Source organism: Pseudorasbora parva, chromosome 3 (assembly GCF_024679245.1).
Source record: "Pseudorasbora parva isolate DD20220531a chromosome 3, ASM2467924v1, whole genome shotgun sequence".
Lineage (NCBI taxonomy): Eukaryota > Metazoa > Chordata > Actinopteri > Cypriniformes > Gobionidae > Pseudorasbora > Pseudorasbora parva.
In genome coordinates this window covers 22,364,579-22,390,978 of record NC_090174.1, presented here as the reverse complement: position 1 = coordinate 22,390,978, position 26,400 = coordinate 22,364,579, and the positions used below count along the sequence as shown (strand labels likewise).

At 36.9% G+C, this 26,400-nt stretch overlaps 1 protein-coding gene across 1 annotated transcript; it reads right to left on the bottom strand.

Moving 5' to 3' along the window:
• Positions 1–530: 530 nt before the first annotated feature.
• rgmb (repulsive guidance molecule BMP co-receptor b) lies at positions 531–18,472 on the bottom strand. The gene is made up of 3 exons (XM_067438156.1): positions 18,281–18,472; positions 7,453–7,979; positions 531–3,179 (listed from the first exon to the last, which is right to left on the bottom strand). Exons 1-3 carry the CDS (start codon positions 18,384–18,386, stop codon positions 2,505–2,507), a joined length of 1,308 nt encoding a protein of 435 aa, XP_067294257.1. The 5' UTR covers positions 18,387–18,472; the 3' UTR covers positions 531–2,504.
• Positions 18,473–26,400: the final 7,928 nt, after the last annotated feature.

Genomic DNA, 26,400 nt, shown 5'->3' with positions numbered 1-26,400 from the left:
TAATGTTGTTCCACACACCCGTAAGACCTCTGTTCATCTTCAGAACACAGTTTAAGATATTTTATGTTTAGTCCGGAAGAGAAGACAACGCTGAATAAAGTCATAGTTTTTGTTATTTTTGGACCAAAATGTATTTTCGATGCTTCAAGAGATTCTAATTAACCAACTGATGTCACATATGGACTACTTTGATGATGTTTTTATTCCCTTTCTGGACATGGACAGCATAGTGTGCATACACTTAGATACTCTCGGACTAAATATAAAATATCTTAAACTGTGTTCTGAAGATGAACGGAGGTCTTACAGGTGTGGAACGACATTAGGGTGAGTCATTAATGGCATCAGTTTCATTTTTGGGTGAACTAACCCTTTAAGCAGCAAACCATCATAGAATGATTTCTGAAGGATCATGTGACTACACCACAGTGGAAATTTACTTATAAAAGAAAAGAAGTGGAAATTATTTTGAAAAAACAAAAATGAAAGCCTGGGGAATTTATGTATTTATTGTTTTAAATAACACATTTTTTCCGTTTTTTTGTTTGTTTTTTTTTAAACAGCATCCGTACAATACTAAAACACTGATGTAACAATGGTGACCCACTAGGTGGCAGTACAATCACATCTCAAACGTTTTTCAACAGCAAGAGTATGGAGCATAACTTCTCTAACAAGACACTATATTTCATAAATAATTTAAGTATAAACATTGAGCAGTCACTCTTCACAAAAACAATGTTCACAACAAATATAAGAGATCACAAGATCAAATGCGAAATGCAAAAACACAGGATGAAGGCTTTCCTTTGCAGTTATTTAATTGCACTCTGATGCCTTGTTCTGGTTTTTAAGGGGGGTGGGTTGGGATCCCACTGTACACTGATTTAGGCCATTCGGCCAATCAAATGATCGTGCTTCGGATCCGGCCAATCACTGCCTGCGAAACTCTCAGTGTTCCAAATACAATCGATTACACTTGTCACAGTATTGTAGCAGCTCTTCAGCACTGGCAGTAGTTAAACAATGGCGTCTCTACAGTAGCAAGTCTTGGTATGGAAACGTGTGTATCAGGAGTGTCGGCATGGCTTCTGTAGCAGTTGGACAGTAAGGCCCAGAAGGTATACAATTCAATTTCATCAAATGAATTATGTGTCCATCAGGCCAAATGCCATTAGAGACATAAGTGTTTCTGCATATCCTTCATTTGCTTTGAAGCTCTCAATGAAATCACTGCTGATGTGCGTTCAGCAAAAGAACCACGGCTCAAGTTGCACTTCTGGGTGACTGTTAAAATGCTTGTAGGGTCAAATAACAATTCCATCAAACATAGTTCTGATTTTTAAAACCAAGAGTGAGTTGATTTATGGCACTAGCTCGCAAAACATGTGGCAAAACCAATCTTTTTGGGCAAAACTAAATCTATAGGAAAGCCCATAGTATGCCTGGCAAAATATGTGATATGGGTGTTGGTTCTGTGTCATATCTTTGGTCAAGGATAAAAACAAGGACAAGAGGGAACTTAACACTTTGAACAGATAGTCAATATGTGTTTGGCAAAGGGACAAAAGCTAATAAATGTAATCTTGTGAGGAGCAATTCTGGAAGATGCTGCAAGTCCAGGAATGAGACATGGCCCACTTTAGCACTTACGCAACATCCATTTTCCAGTTCACTCAATGAGAGCCACTCACTCCGAAATTAGTCTGAAAGAGGACGAAACTTTTAGCATAAATATTTTGGCGTCTCTAAAATGCACTCTTCAGGATTGATGTTTAGTGTTCGTACATTAGGTAGATTTCGTACCAAACCAAAGAAATTCTGATTGTCATTTATAAAAATGGACCGAACTTCCAATACAACAATTACAACAAATTCCCATTTGAATTTCTGAATTAAGTGCACTTCAACCTACGTCTGCCTGAATTCTTCACTTTGTTTTCGCTGATCAACGTTACTCAGTAACAGTTCTGAGTACTAGAACTAAAAAATACAGATAAGGTGAATGTCTAGTCAACATGATCCTTCTTTAAACATCTATGACAATCACTATGCCAGCCACGGCGTGAAAACGGTTGACACGGTTCTACGGAGTAAAATGGTGAGGTAAGTACCATTTGTATATAGAGACCTACAGAAATGTATCGAAGAAAAAGCGCCGAGTGTACCAAGAAAGATTATTGAGCACTTGTTCCGTGGAACACTGTTTTCTAGTTGCAAAAAATAAAATAAAATAAAAATAAAGTGCTTCCATTAAGATTTCCTCTCCTGAGGACAAAAAACATGAAATCTCAAAAATTCACTCACAAAAATCTACAATATTCAGCTCTCTTGAAAACACCATTTACACAAAATGTACAGTCTAATGAAGGTTCGTATTCTAGCATTCATTCTCCACACAGACAGTATATACAAAGTACCCTTTACCCAGAGTACTGACTTTTTACAGTCTTGTTTTCCATCTTTTTTTCTTCTTCGAAACAGTTATCAAAACACTGTACGCATTATAAAAGCACAGTGATGAGGAAGCAGGTTAGCAGTGCATTGAGGAGTAATGAAAACGGCCTGAGCCCAGCGGTTGAGTTCGGAAAAATATGCCAGCGCTCCTTCTTGGGGTGCAGAGTCTCCATGTCCTTCAGGGCACTGTAGGCGGCAGTGGTGAAGTTCGCATCTCCTGTGGTGAGCAGGTCAAACACGCAGGAGTGGAAATATATGTCCTTAACCTCCAGCTGCTCCTTGCACTTCCTGGATGCGCTTTCGAGGGTGAAGACGCTTCTCTGGGCTTCGACCCTCGCCTGCAGCTGAAAGCCGGCCTGCTGGAGGCCCAGCATGGGCAGCTGAAGATGTCCCTCTTGGTCGATGCGCTCCGATGTGGGGCAACCGTTCATGCAAAGCTGCAGGTCCTGCGTTTCGTCGAAGGCCATGGCAAGCTCCTCTGGCATGCGCACGGCTAGCGTCAGGTAACGGCCCTGCTGGCGTACGATGATTGTGACGCCGATGTACGCGGCGTGGATTTCGACGTGCCGGCCGGGCGACTTCTCCAGGATCCAGATACTGCGGGTTTCACTATCGCCCCCGCTGATGGTGCCGTCCACAAAGGCGGCTGGAAGGTCATCTGTTACGCCCTGGTAGACCTTCTGGTCCGTGCATTCTTGGTACGGTTTGAAGATTATCGTGACCTTAAAAGAAGAACAGAGAGCATAGCTGAACTCAATCATGAACTCAACTTGGTCAATAAAAACCTCAGAAGTCAGCATGAAATGAAAAATGTCCCTGTTTCAATTTTCAAAAAGCATGTTATTGATTTTATTGTGAACAATTCATCCATCCATGTTTCTTATAGTGCTGTCAAGTCGATTAAATCACATCTAACATAATAAATATATATATATATATATATAAAAGAAAAAAACATGTTTGTTTTTTTATGTTAGACAGCACTATTTTTTTTTTTTTAACCTGTAATTTAGTGCTCTTAAATCTTGCCCCTCCACAATCGGTTATAATCGTGGCTCTTTCCACCAGCTTTTTTTTTGTGCATAGCATTTGTATCAAAATCCAGTCAACAACTGATAGACAATACCAATTCCTCACCCAATATTATTACTGTTAATAATAATAATAATAACAACAACAGGCAAAATAGTAGTACTTACAATTCAATCATATTTCACGGATGCTACAATTTTTATGCATTTTATGTATTACCTACTTATTTAACTGTTGAATCTGTTTTTACTCTGTGTATCTTGTGGAACTATTATCTGTATTATTGTCCATATTTACTGTTGTCTTTTTTAGCCCTTGTGTCTGTCTGTTAGGCTGTCTGTTGTTTCCTGAAGCATTTGTTGAATTTTTATCCATTGCCATTTTATTTTATTATTGTTTTGCCAAAGGTAATTGTTATTGAATGGCCGTAATTAAAAAAAAATTGGTAATACTTTAAAGCTACACTGTATGATATTTTCCCCCATCTAGCGGTGTAAAGGTATATGACCATCCAGTGAATAATAGTTTCTGTTCCTCTCCATTCTGATTTCGTTTTAACTCCTACGGTGGCTGATTTAGTCCAAGATTAACATGGCAACCCCCCTCTTCAAGCTACACTGTGTAACTTTTTTAGTTTATTCTTGGCTAAAAACACTTAGTTCTTTCAAAAATATATGTGCTCATTAATGTATATTTACTTCTTTCAAGTAATAAAGTATTCTCGTAAGTTTATAATATACCATTGAAAATACATACGGGTGAGGGTTCGAATGCTGGTCGCCATGTTGCCCCTCCATCTTGAAAATACATTAGCCAAAGAGGGACATACCCGTAAATTCAAGCTTCGCCTTTCGCGTTTTAACACTCGATGGCACCGAGTCGAATGTGAAGAGGGGGGTTGCCCTGTTAATCTTGGACTAAATCGGCCACCATTGACTCAGTTGGTCTAGTCAGGATACACAAACAAACAGATCAATGTTTTAATAACACCTAAGTGTTAGTTTTTGGAGCAATCAACGTACAAATGGCCCATTTGCAGTCTTTGCATATTACACTGGGATACTGGATGGTTACTATTGCCAAAAATAATAACACAATTCACATTTAAAGGACAACTCCGGTGAGAAATGAACCTAGGGGTAATTAACAGATGGTTACAGAGTAGATCGTTCTCTAGGATGCGTTTTAATAAAAATCAAATGTAAAGAGTTTTATCTTTAAAAACAGATTAGCTTATAACGCTAGTCTATGGGGCACATGGTAGACACAGGGTGGTAAAATTAAATCGCTAGTTAATACCACTAAGAAGGCTCAAAATAGCCTCACACTAACACGGTAGCATAATGAGTGTCCCTGCATGCAAACCGAAGCATTGAGAACTTTGTAAGTGTACAAACAGTTAATTAAGAAGACACTTTATAAACACAGTGCCTTACGCGTTCACGGACAGGCACGATCTTGGAAAACAGTCTCAACAAATCAATCCACGAGCGCTGTTCTAAGTGAGCTGGTTGATAGGAATTAAGTTTGTGAAATGTAATAACATGGACATTTTTAGTTTTATTTATTTATTTTCTCTGTTGTGTTCAGTGTTTTCTTGCGGAAACAACGGACCATATGAGATTCCAAGTCACAGTTCATCACTTAGCACAGCGCTCGTGGCTCGATGAGTCGAGACTGTTTTCCAAGATGGCGTCTGTCCGTGAACGCGTAATGTACTATGTTTATAAAGTGTCTTCTTATTAAACTGTTTGTACTCTTACAAAGTTCTCAATGCTTCGGTTTGCATGTAGGGACCCTCATTATGCTCCTGTGTTAGTGTGAGGCTATTTTTAGCCTTGTTAGTGGTATTAACTAGCGATTTAATTTCACTACCCTGTGCCCCATAGACTAGTGTTATTAGCTAATCTGTTTTTAAAGATAAAACTCTTTACATTCGATTTCCATGAAAACACATCCCAGAGAACGATCTACTCTGTAACCATCTGTTAATTACCCCTAGGTTCATTTCTCACCGGAGTTGTCCTTTAAGTTCAAACAATAAAAATTATAATTACTTTATCGCTTTCAAACACAAAGATGTGGATTTGTGCAGATCTGCAAATCTTTTTCACCCTGTTAGTGTTAACCATAAAATGCACCCAGTATACAGTCCTTAGACTGTGAAACTCTAAGATTTGTGGGAAGCAAAAGCACTAACAAGAAGTGTGGCGTTACATTAACAGTGGATGAATAGCAGCTTTGTACACAGGACAAGGATGAAAAATGATGACCAGTTGGCCACAAGGTGAGGCAGCTGAAAAGGCCTCAGTTAAGCGGTGCATGCTAATAATTACTTGCAAATGTTTAATAATGGCTCCCCACTTTCAAGGTCAAGGGGTCAAACGAGAGGTAATTAGCAAGGGCGGCCAAACTTAGCATTTGAAGCCACATCTGTGCAATGATGAGCTGAACCGTTTTAACTTGAGGATGAAATCGACGAGTATCTGACGAATGCAGCCTGTTCAGGCTGTAATATTCCCAAGCTTCCAGATGTTTCACATTACAAAAATCTGTAAACATGCTGCTAGCAGTCAATACTCTGCATCAGCACATTTGAAATGGGTCTGTGTGTGTAAGCGGCTGTGTTCGAGTGTTTGACTATAAGCCCCACACTTGGAAAACTGAAGACAGAGGCTTCTTTCAAAGTCACCTTATTATGGGTCACGCCACAGCGCAGGCTACATCCAGTCATTAATGATATTAGAATTTCACAGACATGTTGGTCACAAGTGTTAGTCATAAGACTAGAGCTGTTTGCTTTGTTTGACTTGCACCTGCGAATACTTGGCCAAAGTTGAAAGTTATTAGTCGTATCTGCTGTCTGCAGCTCTTTCCGATAACCTTATCCATACAGTCATGCATATAGAGACATCATACACTTCAAACTAAGATAACAGCAATGTTGTGATTTACAAAGGTAAAACAAAAAAAAGGTTTTTTATAAAATAAAACAAACTTATTTATGCCTGTCTTTTCAATCAAATGTGGCTATTCAGTCTCCTCAAGATTAAGATATTAAATCGATATTTAAATTTGATCATGCAACATTATGTATGTATAACATGTAAACCTTTTAAAATGTTCTAACTAAGAACAAAACATGTTCAGGATTTATTTATCCTGTTTAATTAATTTTTAATATATTTAATATATTTTTAATATATACATTTTTAATGAATAAACAAATATTATATATATATAAATGAATATTAACCAAAATTAATCAATTGTATTCACTGAATAAATGTCACGTTAATGTACCAGTGCTATTTTAGTTTTATTTATATAATATTTTAGAATATAATATCCGGAATTAGCGTTTATTTTTAGATTTACAGTTTTCATTTTAATGTCATTTTGTTATTAGGTTTTGAACAATTTTATTTAGCCTTTTTTAATTAGTTTTTTATTTTATTTATTTAGTTTGTTTTAGTAATGTTAGTACTTTCACTTTTTAACAAGGCAACATGTTGTTGTACATGTTACAATATTTTATAAATGTTTATTTCTTTTATTTCAGCTTTATTCATTTCTTCTATGGAAAGAAGAATGTTTTGAAAAATAAAGTGCTTTTTTTTCTGTCATACAATGAAAGTCAGTGGGGTCCAAAAATTATTTTGATGTTAATTTTAGTTAACAATAACTATTATTAATCCATATATTGAAGTTATTCCAACCTTTTTTTAATTGTTTTGTAGCATAAATATGCTACACGTCTAATGCAGTTCTCATCATTTTCTAAAGAAATAGTTCTCCACATAAAAAAAAAAAAAAAAAAAAAAAAAAAAAAAAAAAAAAAAATATATATATATATATATATATATATATATATATATATATATATATATATATATATATATATATATATATATATATATATATATATATATATATATTTAAATAAATATAAAAACAACTCACCTTATTGGTAGCTGTGGCACTGGATCCATATACCACTGGAACATTTGTGACCTGCACTGACAGGTAATTGTTATCAATGAGGGGCCATGCCCCTTCAACCTTACATGTCTGAAAATGGTCTTTGAAAGTCCTAAGATGAGGGTCCCCAAACAGGCCACAGAACAGATAGGTCGGTCTTGGGTGTTCTGGAGCCCCTGTCCCTGTCCCGGGCCGCAATGCTTGGTGATGGCGGCTGTGATAGTTGCACGGCTCAATGGGGATGACGGGATGGGTAGATGATGTGGGCCCATCCTTGGAGCAGTTCCTCTGGCTCATGAGGTCACTGATGCCCAGCATGGCAGAGTGGAAGACCAGGTTGCCCCTGCAGCTCTTGGATGTCCGCTGGGTGCAGGCGGAGTAAGCCCGCAGCGCCTTGCAGAACTCAGTATCAAAGCCATCCAGTGAAGGATTAAGATGAGAAGTGAGAGAGACGAAGTCAGTGGTGCACTTTTGGATGCGGCACTGTGGAGTTTGGACCTGGCTCTCACCTGAAAAATAAAGGATACAACGTTTTTTAACAATCTTCATGTCAAAAAACGAATTTTTATTCAAAAATGCAACACATACATATAATGAACTTGAATAGACCTCTTCAATGATGAGCATGTTTTTAATTTGTTTTACATTTAATTTAAAAAATGTCAGTGTAATATAGCAGTTCTTGATTCCATAATAAAGAAAAAAAAACTAATTAAATTAGTAGTATAGTAGTAATAATAATAAAAACATAATGAAAGGTATTTTATTATTTATTTTAAACAACAAGAACATTGAAACCATTTACATAATATTATATATATATATATATATATATATATATATATATATATATATATATATATATATATATATATATACTTAAAATCATGTGGTGCAACCAACAAACTCATGTGGTATAAGCAAGATGCACATTGCATAAAAAAAGGAATTATATCAAAGAAAGATACCTGCAGATGCTCATGACTGTCAATGTCAACTTTTATATTTAAAATTATTTGATGTTAAAATATAAAATAATGCGACCTTTTAATACGACACGCAAGGTTAGTCCAGGTTGTAAAATTCCATTAAAAAAGCATATATTTTGATTCATGAATTCCTGATATTCGTAAAAACATTATATTTGCCTTGAAAAAACATTTAAAAATCCTTTTTGAAGATAATGATAAGATGTGTACACACATTTCCCATTTAACTGAATGTGTAACTTGTCATTTCTGAGTAACTGTTTTGCATCTTTTGGTTAATTTATTAATTTTTTTTTCTTTTTTCAATTCACACATATCCATGTTGTAAAAAAAGAAAAGAAAACGTATGTTATTACTTTTTACATGACGATTACGCTACATGACATTTTAAAATTCAGTCATGCAGCAGCTGAAATGGTGTAAAAGTGTTTCAAAACCATATGGAACCAAAACTAATGCAAAGAGTACATGGCACATGTGTTTTAAACTAGAGGTTTAAAAGAATACTGACTTAACCGGTTAAACACATTAACTATGAACAAAGGAGCAGAAACACACACTAGACTCTTCTAACAGCTATTGTTGTGGCTCGTGTCATAAACCAGGTTAAACTGCTTAACCGTAATAAGGTTTGCTAGTGGACTGTGCTTTCCCTCACGACGTGACTCCATGTGTGTTTTACATTATCGTCTAGAAACATTAACAGTCGGCTCAACAAGTGTGTGAAACCTCCTGTTATCTACAAAGGAGAATGCTTATGGCCGCAATAAAATCAAATAAAACGGCACTTCAAATGAGAAAAACACTTTTCTGGCCCCGCTGCCATCCACACAAAACCAGCACATGTGCTTGTAAGCACAAAAGAGTCAAGGCATGCAAACTGCATGCAACTGTTTACCTCCTGAAACTGTCATTAGGGTGTGGTCAAAGGGTAACAATTAAAAGTGTTTTCTTTCAATACTACATACCTTCTTCACTTGACGTCGATTATATAACACTTTTATGGTTTTGTGGTTTTCATTTGATTTATTTTCACACCACAAGCTTGCGATTGGATTCACTTCCAGTCTCACTTCAATTTGATTTGATTAATTTAGAAATACCAGGTGCAGTACATACATTTTTTCAAGGGAAAGAAAAACTCTCAACTAATGGTGCAAATTATACAGGAAACCCTGTCAGTTGGTACTAGGATATGAACATTTTGGGCGATACCCAAAAATTCTTTATATTTAACCGATATACTGCCCGAAGACTGAATCTACATCTAAATCAAATCTTTTTTATATCATTTTTGAGAGCCTGATTACAAAAACAAAACTCTTACCATTAAAAGCCATGTCCCAAGCATGACAACATAAATCAAACATATAGAATACAGTTTGAATCAATGCAAGTTTTTAAATAAATTTTACACTTACATGACCAACTTACTTTATCTATTACCTTAGAAATCAACAAAATAATGCCTAAATAATGAGAACAATGTTTTTATTGGACAACATTGCATTTAAAGTATCAAAATGTATGCGCCATGGATAAATAAATTGGAATGGCCTCTGCACAGACTAATGAAATTTGAAACCATATGAAACCATATTGTTAATAAAAATTATACAATTAAAAATGCTAGTTATTATTATTAATAATGCATCATGAAAAAGAGATGAGAGAGCTAAAATTAGTGTTTCAAATAAATACATTTATTTGCGGGTTAATTAACTCAACCAAATGGATCCTATATGAGATTAATCAGATATTTAGGCACAAAATATTAGAACCTATATAAATTTCTGAGTAAAAATAGTTTCTACACCAATCTTTTTTCAGTTTGTCATTATATGTATCCACATTTGCGGTTAATATTAATATAATCAAAATATTAATCAAAATATTAAAACGTATATCTGCAAAAAATGAAGCAAATGCACAAGTGAACTTGAACTAACTGCATATTGGTCAGTACTGTTGTGGACGAGACACCGAAACACGGCAACTAAACACAAAAAATACACAACATTTTACGACAATAGTGTTCTCATTATAATGTTATGTATATGAAGGCCCAACCATAGTTATGTGCATTGCTGTTCATATAATTTTATATAGCCTATGTGACAGCTTTGCACTGCATGTTGCACTTAACTGTTTTGTACGTTTTCAAAGTTAATCTAAATATTATTTTTGAAGCGATTCAAAACCATCATGGCGAACTACGCATCTGAAGTGTCTAAGCTTAAGGAAATATTCTATAATTTTTTGGCTTTAATATTTTGCCCAAAGTTTCTTATCGGGATGATAACATTAATGAATATATATCAGCCGACACCGATATGGTGACCGTTATATATTGCATCCCTAGATGGTACGTTACTATAATATTGAAGGTTAAAATGAACAACTGATTTGTGTACAAACATTTAAATTGCACATAAGGCAGTTTTTATAATATTAACAATATATATTATTATTATATACAATTATAATAGTGTTTAATTATTTAATTCTGTTCATACTCCAATTAATTCTTTAAAATATAAACATTGAAATGTTGGCTGTCATAACAATTTGTTTTCATGATTAATTTTTTCCAATACATTCAATATTGAAGGACAGGTAAAAAATATATGTAATATAGTGCATAGCAAAATGGTCCTCCCTAGAGATCTTTTTCTATCACGCTATGGTCATTGAAAGGCTTTTCTGAGGTAAATGTGACATACCTGACATCATTTACAAGCTGTTTTATTGATTTACATTTCAGTAAGATTTACTGTATCATTCAACATGCCTTCAGTGGCCTGTTGCACAAAGCTGGTTTCAGTTGTTAGTTACCCAGGTGAGTTCGAGATTAGTTTGAGCAAACTCTGTTTTTTTGGGCTAAAGAAGGTGGATTGGTTTTTAGTGGTGTTCATAACCACGGTAACTTACACTGGCTAACCTGCTCTGGAGCAGGTTTTATTCTGGGTTAGAGATCGCAAACCCAAACTGGACCAATCAGCTGCAAGTAAAGACGAAATAAAGCCACACCCCCTGTATCTCTCTTTCTAAATTAAAGCAGTTTATAATGAAAAAACTTTAGAATTAAAATTCTGCATCTTTTGGTGCTAATTATTTATTATATTTATATTATATGAATTATAATCACTTTGAATTTATATTTTCATATATTATATTAATTGACAAGTAGCCAAATAGTAATATAAATATAATACATGCATTCATAATTCTTTTAAACAATGTGTATTCATTTGAACTCTTTGTGAACCTATAATTATTAGCAATAATTGTTTTGATTCACCTCATGCATTGATATAGTCAGATAATCTTTCAGCTGCCTTCTCAAACTTTCGCTGCAGCAGCAGTGTTTAATCCTGCCTTGTAAACACATTTAATTTCATAATTTTCAAACCAATCTCTCAATCTTCAGAAGAGATGTGAATCAAACGGACGCTGTGATTGGCTGTTTGCCGCACGGCTCACACTTTCAGGTGCACGCGCTTCAGAGTTGATCGCAAACTCTGGATTAAACCTGAGTTGACAGAGAAAGTTTATACCGAACTTTGAGAAACGATTGAACTTGATCTAAACCAGGTTGGATTTATCTGGATTTGTCAACTCTAAACCTACTCTGAAACTCAGTTTGTTCAGCTAGCTTCATGCAATAGGCCTCTGATGTTTATTTCACACTTTAACCCTTAAATGCATACCTTGTGTCTTTAGTCATTCACTACCCTCCTCCTCGTTATTTTAAAAATAAAAAAGTTAGACATCAACCTTCTTAGTATTCCTCAATCAATTAATTATAAACAATATCAATTAGGGGTGACCCCGAATAGTCGAAGATTCAATGCATCTATGCGGCGCTGAGCTTTGAAGGGTGCTGAGCTTCGCACCGGACGCACCACGCCTTTAAAATTCGAACACGTTTTCAATGAGTGTACACACACCGGTGGCGGCATTTGGCTTCTGTTGGCGGAGACTCAGGAAGTTGTTTAAAATCCTGCCACGGATTTTAAACTATCCATTTCAAGCTCCATTTCAAGGTTTTATATTAAATGTATATTACATTTCCCTCGAATTGTCAATGTACATACTGATTTCACCCTGTGCTACAAGATATACTCATCGTGCAGCTCTTCTGTCAGAAGTCGATTCAAAATGGAGCTTGCCCGTATATAATGTGTGCGTTCGGTGTGAGATACCTGAGGCGCGGTGCTGAGCTTCAGTCTGGCATGCGACCCCTTTTAGGCATAATCGGCTTAAAGATCCCGTTCTTCGCGATTCCATCTTTCAAACTTTAGTTAGTGTGTAATGTTGCTGTTAGAGCATAAATAATACCTGTAAAATTATAAAGCTCAAAGTTCAATGCCAAGCGAGATATTTTATTTAACAAAAGTTCCCTTTCAAAGCCTACAGTGAACGGCCGGTTTGGACTACAGCCCTGCACTTCCTTGCATGAATGACGCCACTAGAACCGTTTGTTGACTAACCCTCCGCCCACAAGTACACGCAAAATAGGGGGCGTGGTCTTGTTGCTCTCCCACGTAGAGAAGAGCGCGCATTCAGCGCTTGCATCTCCCCGTTATGGTAAGAGGCGGGACCTTTCCGGGCAACGTGCACTAAGCTACTGTCCAATCACAACACGGGAAGCGCTGACCCAATCAGAACTCGTTACGTGTTTCTGAAGGAGGGACTTCATAGAACAAGGAAATCATCAGGCCGTTTTTAGGACAGAGAAAACAGCGCTGTACAGATAAGTCAATTGTGTGAAAAATACTGGGTTTTTTTACACACGAAACATGAACTCATGTTATATTGCACACTGTAAACATAATCAAAGCTTCGAAAACAAGCGAAGAAGGGGAACTTTAAGAACGTATGTTTTAAGGTTTATTTATCAAAATGTTCTTTTATATATTTGTGTAATGTTCTGTATATCGATCGTGGCTTTAAAAAGTTATGAGAAAACATTTGAAGAATGTTTATTCACCACTTTACCTCTTGTTTAAACAGTCAGTTGGTGGGCAGTTGTGGTCGCTTTATTAAAAGTTGTTGCTGTGTGCAGTAGGTAAAGGAAAATAAAAATAGTTGTACCCTCCTAATCCATTCACACACACACATAGATGATTCGAATATCGGTCGACCATAGAAAGATTAGACAATTCTTATTGGAATATATAAAAGAATGTCTGTTTTCCCCATTCAATTTTGTGAAAATTGAATAGGGTCACTAACGACCCGAGGCGTGTAATAGTGTAATTATATTTTTTCTACACAACAATAATTGAATATTTTATAACTGAATAAGTGCAATTCACCTTTATTGCACAAGGTGGCAATGTCTGATACACAATGAAGTGACGCTTCACTCAGTTACCACAACCGAAAAACAAAAGGATAGGAAGTATTATCAGCAAAACTTGAAATGGCTCAGTGATTTAGTGCAGAGCAAGTACTGAACACAATCAAATATGTCACTTTATGATGGTGAAGAAGCTGTCAGCGATCAAAATATTGATTCTGAACATTTTGAAAATGATAGTTTTAAGAATATGTTTGAGATCCTGAATATGATCCAGATGCTGAATGTTCTGGGAAACGAGGACAGTGATAATTGTATAAAACATCTGCTTAAACTGAACCCTTCCAAACTCCAAAAGGAACAAAATATGCTTTTAAGAAAATTTTATAAGAAATTTTATTCTGCTGTAATTGTTACTTTAATATCAGTTGAGTTTTATATTATCGCGGCAGGCAGAGATCCATCCGTGTTAGGTATAGGTCCGGGTCGCTAAAGACCCGAAAATGTAATAATGATTGGCCAAACATTCATGCATTTAAGGGTTAAATAGTAGTAAAGAGGTGATCAGTTCATGTACTATTGCGATTTTTCACACTACAATAATACAGCATTTACTGACGAGACTTTGTTTCATATTAGAAGTATTGCGATTTATTGGATAGGAAGCAAACTACAAATAATGTTTAGTGACGTTTTGTTCAGGCATCAACTGAAAGCAGCACATAAAAGATGGACTCTTGGGACTAATTGTATTGTTGTCGAAAATACAACCATCATGTCATGCGTCGCCCACAATTAGCCACCAATGACATGGCACAACCAGAAAAACATCTCCCAGAAAAGGACAACAGCCTCCACACTGCATCACTTAGAGTCTTAATGCCTCACTTTTGAGTGCGGCCCAATTACATTAGCTCAGAGAGAGGCCTTCCTAATCTGATATCAGCTGCAGCCTCTCCATTAACACGCTTGTGATGACTCTATCTTACACAGTCAGGGCCACCCATTTCTGCCTGCCACGCCAATATCTCCGACCGCAGCGGATTCAAATGCATCTGATTTGATTATCAGATGACGCGCTGCTGCGCAGAGTGCTGTAGCGGGTCGGCTGATCCGCGTTGCGCTGGAGGAGAAGGAGGCATGACAAAGCACAGGCTGGATTGTGTTTCAGAAACACGCTGTAAGACAATACGGTAGCCTGGCCGAAGCCATGTTGATGTTGTGCTAGAAAGACATTGGCTGGAAGGGAGAGGAAAGAGGCAGTCCCCGCTCCCATCCACCTCCCGCTGTGTTTTATCAGGCAAGGCTCCAGTGACATCTGTACCAGAACAAAAAAACTCAAATACTTGGCAAGGCATGCAAGACAAAGCCATCTCCGGCACATTCCCATTTATAGTCCGAGCGGATGCTCAAAGCAGATGCATACACACACCAAGTAATATCGAAGAATGAACAAACAGCGGCCTGCACGAAAATAAAGAATCGTGACATGGGTAAATGGGCATGGGTATGAAACGACAAAGGCTGTGCTGCAAATGTAACCGTATTAGGTAGGTATGTCCTACATATCAGGGAGAAACAGAGAGGCTTTTCATGGAGTCCCACTGGCCATATGTGACCTCGCCGCCTATCAAACGCATGTGCCTCCATTGTTTGCCTCGGCAGCATGGTTTGAGGTGTTAGGGGAGGTTGTCTGTTTTATAAATTATGATATTTTGTGAGGAACTAGGTGTAATCTGATGTATAGACAAGCGTAAAAGGGCACATTAACTAAAGCGGCAAAACTACCACCCTACCATAATGTAATTCACAGCAATCCTGAAGATGAGTTGTTTTTGCTGGTCGCATGTTGAAATGCAATTAGTTCGTCACCAGACAATCTCCTGGTGTAAGTGACCCAATGCAACTGAATTCACAGCCATACCCTCAAGAAGAGCAGAGGAAGAAGACAAAAAAAAGTGCAAGGGATTTTCGCTCAGAAATTGCTAGCAACGCATTGCACATCAAATTTTGAAGCAGAAAGACTGAATTAGTATTTAAATCCTTCTGACTATATGATCTGTGTAAAACACTTCAGAGGAATGTCTTAGGGGACACCCAGTTGGGGGCAGCAGATCCTAAGCTAGTACTGGCAGACAAGGAGGAAAAAATCTGACTATCACACTTAGTGTTAGAATGTCTCAGTGTCCTGACAAATGCTAAACCTAAACCCTGAAATGTCTCACTTACCGGCTCTATAGCTAATGTGACTGAATAAACAAAGGCCTGAAATTGTCAGTACTAATCATTCGACTCCAGGGAATAAAAGGGAAAACAAACCTAAATACAAATACATTTGTATTCATAATGTTTTTAATATTAAAATCAGACTTCATTTAATTATTTATAAATGATTAAACAGCTATTAGATTGCTTATTATTCCTGTCAAGATCATAAAACCGAATGAACAGCGAAACACAGGACGGAGAAAACACAATGTTAGTTTCACAGGCTCAGTTCATTTCTGCGATCCTGCTGCCGGGGTGATCCGTCTCATTTCGAGCACAGTGCACACCCTTGTTGCTGTAAAGTCGTTGGAAATATTTTCTCAGGGTGGCCGGCCGTTTGAGCAGCCATTCTCAGCTGTAGAGGGGCCCAAAGAGTGTGTGCGGAGTGAAATTTCAAGATGTGGAATTTGGCCAGGGCAGAGAGGTCAACAGGCCCACGCCTTCTCCAGGAGTCAGCGTGAAGATCTGGAGAAAGCAGGGGGGGTTTACAAGACTCAATGTCTAAATGACATCTCCAGCCTTAAATTCAGAGCTCAGACTGTATCGCACTGAACTTTGGAATCTGGTTTAATATGTTAGTTTGTCTGCCTTTCGTTATTGTAACTTCAAGCTCTTCATAACCTTACTACAGCATGAGAAAAGAACATCATGGATCTGGTCACTTCAGTAAGTAAGTATATTATAGTATGATTTGTCGCAGTTAAACACAAAAGCATCAATTAAATAAGTTTTAAAAGGCACCTTTTTACAGGTAGTCTGTAAAATCGTACAACCCCTCAACCATAAAGCACTTTTCCAGACATGAGAAAAGACTGAGGAGGGGGTAAAAAATAAAAAAAATAAACCGAACAGCTGCATCTGTCTCTTACTTCTGCCAAGATTATAATCCAATCAAATACCACCAAGGGGTAGATGTATATTTGGGACTAAACCAATTGAGAGACGATCCATCCATATCTAATATCCAAAAATGAAATTACAGAACAGTAAGCATGCAGTTGTTTAAGAAAAAAATCACTCAGTTTTATATTAGTTTCTTGCCAAATGAAAGATTACTGAATATAGACTGCTTTTCAAAAAGTATAACAGATATTATAAATAAAAGGGAAGCAAACACATAGAGCTGTAGAAATCTGAAGCCTATCATGCATCATACATTTAAAAGCATGAAATCGATAATGACACTTGGAATGGTCACACTATGGCCATTGGATATTCAATAAAAATATTGAAACAGAATGTGTTCATTCAAAACTTGTCCTGAAGTTATGTTCGAAACGAACACGTATTTAGGGTGAGTTATTTTATATTTTTTGCTTAATTGAAGAATAGTGAAGTGCATAATGCCTGTCGGCCCGGGGTCCATGTTAAATTAATTATGAAGGTGTGACTGCTCAATGGACACCCAGCAGCATTCCATATCCTCTTAATTCACAATGGCATTAACACAGTCTACAGCCAGGACACCCAAAGTGGAGCACTTGACAAGGTGCCAAGAGAAAACAGGGCACCAAATGTGTAGCATTCACAGTCTCCTGCTCAGAAGCCAACCCTCATTTTTAAAGAAACCATTTAAGACTTGCAAAGTGGTCAAGCCTGTTTTTAGGCTTTTAAGTTGGTAAGTAAATAAATAAATAATTTCTGATTACGCTAACTGAGCACATAATAATAATAATAATAATAATAATAATAATAATAATAATAATAATAATAATACTATATTTTTAAAATTACAAAATAGGTTAAATAAAAATACAGATCAAAAGCAAAATATCACCATAACTGCCATCACAATGACAAAAGCAAACCGCAAATAAAACCGAATCAAACAATCACTCATGAATATGATGAGAAATTAATTAATATTACGATCACTCATAAATATTTAATATCTTTTAAAAAGCAACCAATCCAGTGAAGCGTAGGAGGGACGCGTAGATCAATGCACTATACATTTATTAGGAATAGAGATGCGAGAAATGTGCAAGAAGACAAGGGTGATGGACGCTGTCTCAGACTGTAAAACCGTCACATAAACAACTAGGCTATAATTATTTTTTTTTCCCGTAAGGACATATTAACCAACACTGTCATAATATAGAGCACTTAAATCCTATTTCATATTTATACAAGCGACAATTAAACAGTCCCTATAAAAGCTACTTTTAAATGTGTTTTAATATATTCGAACTTGTTTACGTTCGACGAATCATGCATAAAGTCATAAAAGTGGTAAGAGCATGTTTACCTATGTGTGTGAGAGAGGAGAGGGTGCACAGCACTAGTAGATGTAGTACCGGAGAGATGAGGCGCTCAGCCCCGGGGTAGTAAGGTCCTGCTCTCCCCATACCCATCCATCCATCCAGAGAGACTCAAGAGTACTCCACGGGTCAAGAGATCGGGCCTCGCTTCTCCCAACTTCACGTCACGTAGGGACGAGTAACTCGCGACTACTTTTTAAGGTAACACACCGTACAGAAGAGAAACAAAGTAGCGATTTTGGCAAGTCCGATCCAAAACACTTCTTCCTGGAGCACGGGAGAAATGCAAAAGCTATTTAATTTGTGTATCTTAATCGGCGAAGATAATCAGTCCGTGAGTAATCTGTAAACGTGCTAAAATTAATCTGCGCCCCGCGATCGCCCGATTCATGTTGCCTACACATCAGATTTCTCCGCCACAAGGAAATCTAGCCCCGTCTTTCTCAAATGATCGATAGTGAATCAACCTAACCCAGAGTTTAGCGGAAACCCCGCCCACACCGACACACAAACCCCGCCCCCTAAACCATACACCCCAGCCGCAGATTGACAGCAGAGCTCTCACTTTCAGCAGGGAGAAAATAGATGCAGCGGTCCTGAGTTTTTGGTTTCATTTATATTTTCGAGGATAAAACAAACAGGCCTGATTATCGGGACAAAATATTACCATAGAACACCCCAGTACACTGATACCTTATTAAGGAGATTTAGGTAGCCTAATTTATTTAGTGTTTGTTTTTATTTTTTTTACATTTGGGATTTTAATGAATTTAATATTAAAGAGCAATATGGAAACCTGCAGCAGTTAACAAATATTAAAACATAACCTAAATTAAACAATTTTCATTAACTGAAATGATCAAATAAATTAGGCACTAATCTGTCATAATTTAATTTTTTGAAAATTAAAAGCTGAAAATTATTTGTTTTGATACCTGGTATTATAAGATTATATAAAAATAATGAGAATAATATACTTTAAAATTTAAAATAATATAATAAAATCTATGATCATGCTGGGTTTTGGATTTGATTTTCAATGCATTTCAATGCATAAAAATATGCATTTGTATGTCATACAAATGCACCCCATTGACATGCATTATACGGCAACAGTCAAAAATCTTAATTTGTGTTCTACTGAAGAAACAAACAGATAAACATCAAATTTAAATTTTGGGGTGAACTATCCCTTTAAAAAATGTCCTGGCTAATCCAAGCTTTATAATGGCAGTGAATAGAAGCCCAAAATTTGAAGCCCAAAAAAGTGCATCCATACATTATAAAAGTAGGATAATCTATACAGCTCTGTGGGTAAATATAGGCTTTTTAAAGTAAAATGTTGCATTTGTGTAAGAAAAATATCCATATTTAAACCTTTTTAAAGTAAAAGATTCAAAGACGCTACATCATACGTCACATTAGTTACGCTTTTTTTTGTAAGTTGAATACGGAAGGCAGTCCTTCGGAAACTAGATGTTTCATTTTATAACGTGTTAAATATGGATATTTTTCTTACACAAACACATTGCCTCCCTTCAGAAGGCCTTTATTAACCCCCCAGAGCCGTATGGATTATTTTTATAATGGATGGAACTTTTTGGGGGTTCAAATTCTGTGCTTCCATTTACTGCCATTATAAAGCTTGGATTAGACAGGACTTTTTTAATATAACTCCAATTTTATTCATCTGAAAGAAGAATGTAATTTGCACCTAGGATGCCTTGAGGGTTAGTAAATCATGGGATAATAACATTTTTGGGTGAACTATCCCTTTAAAGGTACAGATATAAAAAATGCACTGCAAAACTAAAACTAAACTGAAGAAAAATACAGTTTAAAAAAAAGTTAAACCCATGAAAGGTAACAAAAACTATATTGAAAGGGCACAATGAAAATATGGATTATATCGCTACAAAGCGACAACTGAACATTTTTTTATTGAAAAATATATTTATGGATGACATAAACAATTCTAAAGGTGTAATCTAAACCTGCATATTTTATATGAAAATTCAGAATCAGACTTGAGCCAATTATAGGATGATATCATCAGCTTCTTAACAATAATATGTCAAGACCTCAAGCTAATACAGACCTGCTTCCTGTGCTGGACAGCTACAGTGAAAGTGGTATTTATAGGGCCACAAACTCCCTCTCACTGTGCAGAAAGCAGAACTTCTGCTGTCCAGCAGGGGAGCAGCAGTGTTAGAAATATAAGACCATGGGTCCACACTGCCAATACAATACAAAATCAATTTAAACAGAATGCAGGAGACCAAACATAAACCCATTTTCATATAAATACACAAAATTGGGTTATACGGCACATCTCGCAGGGATGTTTCAAGCGATAGCACTGGAGATTCTTCTGTGTTTTGTTGCTTTTGTGGTAGAGGGCAAAGCAGTAAGTTTGTAAGTTGATTAGAGTATTGGAACAGCAGTTTAATGGGATAGCAGCTTGTGAAGTGTGGAGGTTTAAGGTTTATTGCCTTTAACCCAATTCGTTTTCTCCCACTGCTTAAGTGGTCAGTCAAAAATCAGGCGAGGTGTAAGAAGTACTTTGCCAGCTTAAGGATTAGAGGGATTTGGGATTTCTTTTAGGCATAACAGTGGCTGGGTTCTCACATTTAGTGTGACACTGCTTGGGAACCGGATTATAGAATTTTTCCGGAAAAAAAACATTTTTTTTTTTATTTTAGGTGAGGAAAACAAGTTGACTGAAAACAATTGCATGAGCATGATATTGAAGTCCTAATGCGGGTGTCCCTAAACGATACACAGAGTGTGTATTGTCTTAGAGTGCAGTGATAATGGCTTATTGATTGGTCATGGAGTGCATGCATTCAGACGTGTCAGGGCCTCAGCTTGGTCCCCTCTGGCACATTTGAATATAGGTCAATGGACAGTCACTATTATAACCTCTAAGTGCCCTACAAACCACAAAGTAATTCTGTGAGGCATCAAGTTGAATTTAGAAATGTCATTAGCTAATTTGATGGATTGTACATGCAAGCTTTAATTAACCCATTTAAAAAACTATATATATATATATATATATATATATATATATATATATATATATATATATATATATATATATATATTGCGAAGAAATATCTACATTAAATCTAAAATAAAGTTCAAGTCACAGAGTGTGTGAATTGCATTTTTAATATAGGATGCCAAAAAATTAGCACCACGACAACACCAAATGATAACTCATGTAATTAGTTGAAATCTGTATTTTTTGGGGATCAAATTTTTGTTACATTTTGTTTACAGTTAAATTTCAGTCATGTAAGAAGTACTGTGAGTTACAGTAACCAAGTTCCTGTAAAAAAAAACAGTTACAGAAAGAAAACACAGTACACTGGACAATTACTGCAGTTAAACTGATTTCACTGTATTTCAATTACATTTTCACTTGGATTTATACACAAATCAACTTAAAATGCATTTATTATTTAATAAAACTTAAAAAATAAAAATAAAAATAAAAATCACCAGAAGGCCTTATTGTTGATATGTCTTTATTTGGGCTAAACCTGTATATGACTTAACAGAACTTTAGTGAGTTTTACTTTAAAGTTTCATGGTTGCAACTGTAAAAACAGTGAAAATGTTGTTATTTCTTCTACATTAAGTTAATTGTCACTTGCTGCCAATTCATTATTGTGAAATTTCAGTCAGCTTCTTACTGTGTTCACATCAATTTTGTTACATGCAACATGAAACAGTACATCCATACATATTATGAAATTATGAAAATAGTATTTAAAAAACCAGAATGCTCATATTTACCTTTGTGTGTGTGTGTGTGTGTGTGTGTGTGTGTGTGTGTGTGTGTGTGAGATCACCATTGTGGGAACCAGCCAGCGGTCCCCACTTTTCAAAAGGCTTATAAATCATACAGGATGAGTTTTTTTGAGAAAGTAAAAATGCAGAATGTTTCCTGTGATGGGTAGGTTAAGGGGCAGGGACAGTGTAAGGGGATAGGATGTACAGTTTGTACGGTATAAAAATTATTACGTCTATGGAGAGTCCCCACAAAGATAGTGACATGTGTTTGTGTGTGTGTGTGTGTGTGTGTGTGTGTGTGTGTGTGTGTGTGTGTGTGTGTGTGTGTGACCTGGTAATCCCTACGTTATGGGGACAAAATGTCCCCACAAAGATGGCAATATCCGAAATCCTTGTCCTTGTGAGGACATTTTTTGGTCCCCATGAGGAAAACATCTTATAAATCACACAGAAGGAGTTTTTTTGAGAAAGTAAAAATGCAGAATGTTTCCTGTGATGGGTAGGTTTAGGGGGAGGGTCAGTGTAGGGGGATAGGATGTACAGTTTGTACAGTATGAAATCCATTACGCCTATGGAAAGTCCCCATAAAACATGGAAACACGGCTGTGTGTGTTTGTGTGTGAAATATTATAGGCAAAATCCAATCATTCCAATAGGAATCCACGTAATAGAAGTAAATTCATGTGAGGACGAAAAGTTCCCCACGCATAATTTGCTAATTTTAAAGTTGGTCCCGTGAATTCGCTGAGCAACAGAAACCTGCTTGGCTTTAAAGCGACTTCTGTGTGAACTGTGCTTAATACATTATATGCTTTATTGACAATAGACAATGAACATTTTTTGCCCATGAAATTCTCTGGAAATATTTATCCCAAAGCTCTATAAAAATGTCCTCTGCTTTATGGATCACAGCTAATGATCTCTTCATAAGGGCACAATGAAATCTGCATTTTTAATTATATGCATTAGTTTAAATAAAATATGCCTCGTTTCAACAAAATATACATCAGATTTAGTTTATCGGTACCGTAGGGCATTGGGCTGCAGGCCAGTCTTATTTACTGTGCTTTGTCTGTCCAGCTGGCTTCTCCTAATACGTCAATAGACAAGCTTGAGAGCATACCAGCTCCGGACAACAACCCTCCACACAGCTGCAAGAGGAAGGGCCGAGGCCTGAACCCAGCTCCCACAAAGCGCTGACCCTCACATTTCAACTCACAGACAACATCAATGCAACATGGCTGAACTTGCCTGCGACTTTCATGTCAGTCAGAGAAAAAGGCGAGCCCTGTGCCATTCCCCTTCACGGTGAGAGGACAACGGGATAGTCTTACAGCCCCTCCGTGTCCCAGCAGTCACCCTTGTTCTGCAGCTGTACATGTTTAATGTATAATACGTCTTACTGTCAGAAGGACTCTTGAGGTTTTGACCTACAAAATCTTGTTTAAGTTGTTACTACTATTGGATATTTCGATCTAACAAAACATCAGGCTCACTGACTTGACGCTAATTTGACGTGTACAAGGATAAATGATGTATAATCGCCTAAGGCATTTGTTTTACCATCGGTAATTACTGCACCTCATTTTGTAAAGGCTCCTGCTGTGTTTAATGTACAGCATGGAAAGAAGCACACTAAATAAAGTGCGCTAAATTAACCATTCTAATGAGTTTCCATTACTGTGATCGACAGGCACTGAAACACTATCATGAACAAATCACCCAGTAAAAGACCAGGAAAGCGTTTGATTACTGCGGATAGAGCTGGAAAACACGTAAGAGGGCCTGCAAGCATTGTGGCGACCGTAATCACACCGATGGGACCGCCCGAAAGGTCATGTTACCCCTAGTTATCAAACCTCCATGTAGATACATGCCATTGAACCAACGGTGTAGCGCTTATCATTCGAACACAGGTTATCTTTGATTGGTCTTGTTCCGAACAGTCAACACAGTGGTTCCTTTCATTCAGCGGCCAGACACAAAGCCTCTCTTTTATCTTTACTTCCCCCCTTAAGCACCTTTGGGGGGAAAACAACGGAGCTCCTATTCCAAATCATCCATTTTAATTAAAAAGCGAGGCAAACATCAGATGATGCTCAATCGTATCGAATGGAGTGAGGAGAAAAGAGCGGAGAGAGTGTGTTCGGTGTTCTCTGACCTTGTGTCTCCATTCCCAGCCATCTGTTTTGGCCACTGTCAAAAGCCTCTTTGGTGGCTCCCTGGCATGGCCTCACCCCTCGTCAGACTTCCTCTATGCTTAGGGGACATTTAATATGGTGTCTAATACATAGTGTTCTGTGACACCTCAAGACAAGGGTCTCTTTGTGCAGCGGCAGGGTCCCTCTAGAAGGTACTGCGGGGCTAGTCGCCCTGCAGTCACACACAGGCAGGCACATGGCGGACGCACACTCGCTAATACAAAAACACGAGCAAGCACCCGTGTACTTCGACCGCTCATACGCCTCCTCCTGGAGGGCTTCACTGAATACACAAGCTCTCTATTTCTCTCTTAAGAGCACACATAGAAATCCGGAAAAAAATGCAGCTGAAAAAAACAACTAATGAGGCACATCTCTTGCATTCCTGCTCCGTTTTTGGCAGTAAAGGCATTTACCACATTCACACAAGAGGGCCTTACACAACTCCACAGGTGTTGGCTTAGCAACAGCACCTGGCAAAAATGAAATCCTTCTAAGCTGTGGACAGTAGCATTCAATGCGCACCACTTCAGCCAATGCAATTACTGAAAATATGCAATGCATCCAGTGCTGTTATATTCAGCACGGACATGTGATTTTCCAAATGGGACTGAATGTTTTTTGGCAAGTTCACAAAATGGTCACTGAACGCTGATAAAAAATGCCATGCAACAACTATTTTCTATACAAGAGTAACTGTAGTTATAGCTGTCTAAACTGAGGCAGCTTATGTTTAGTATTCAATGCATTTTACTGTTATTGCTTGTTGGTTTTCAACTTTCCAGAGCAGAGCTGAAGCAGAGTGATTTTTTTAAAGCACAGGTTTTTTTTTATTTATTTTTTTATTGTGTTATTCTGATCCAGGATAGCTTGTAGTGGGATTTCTCTCACACCCTTAAAAATAAAGGTGCCAGGAAGAACCAAAAATAGGGTTTCACATTGATTTTTTGGTTCCCCAAAGAACCGTTTTGTGAAAGATTCTTTAAAGAACTATTTTTTTACTACCCATTTTATAGTCTAAAGAACCTTTTTGCACTACAAAGAATCTTTTGTGCAATAGAAAGGTTATTTAGGTTACTAATCGTTCTTCATGGAACCACACACCCTGCCAAAGAACCATTTAAGAACCTTTATTTTCAAGAGTGCACCAGTGAGCATGGAAACCCGAATTGGATCCTTGGTCTTTTTTAATTTTGCAAGTTAGCATCACCCTGTTCCTTTGACAAAAATCCACTCCCTGTAAACAAAAGCTCTGTGACCAACAACATTTTTTGATTGTTGCTTTTGTTGATGTAGATAATCTTCACAAATTAACACAATTTATGAATTCTGAAGCCTAAATACAATTGGTAGAAGTAAATATCTGAACATAGGCCTTAAACGAACTACACCACAGTCACATGACTTCAGCATCACCATTACTAAGATTCTCTTTACTAACTTTTTTCAGTCTTTTCTTAAAAAACAAACAAAAAAAAAACACATTTTCTAAAAACATTTGACTTAAAGCAGCTGCAAAAGCATGATTGTAAACACAAGAAGGCTGTAAAAGCGGATTGGCGAGTATATGGGTTGTCCAGTGTGATAAAGTTTCATGTCCCTGTCCTGACAACTTTTGCCTTCCCATTTAGCCACTTGTTAGAAACCGCCTGTTTCAAGACCATATTTGCTAACACTTTAGTTTATGGTCCAATTCTCCCTTTTAAACTAGTTGCTTATTAGCATGCATATTACTAAGATATTGGCTGTTTATTAGCAAGCATTGCCTTATTCTGCACGACCATATTCTACATCCCTTAATCCTGACTCCTACTCAATACCTAAACTTAAAAACGACCTTATTACCTAGTAATAAGCAGTAATTAGGAGTTTATTACGACAAAAGTCGTAGTTAACATTACTAGTGAGAATTGGACCCTAATCTAAGATGTGACCAAGATTAAAAAAATTATAAAAATAAATAAATATTACAAACAAGTTATTACTGATGCATTTTATGCCATAGAATAAAAATATCTAATAACAATTTCTTGAGCTTGTGTTAAACACAGACCTTATTTAAGGAATTTAACCAAAAACCCATTTAAAAAGCACACCGACTTCAG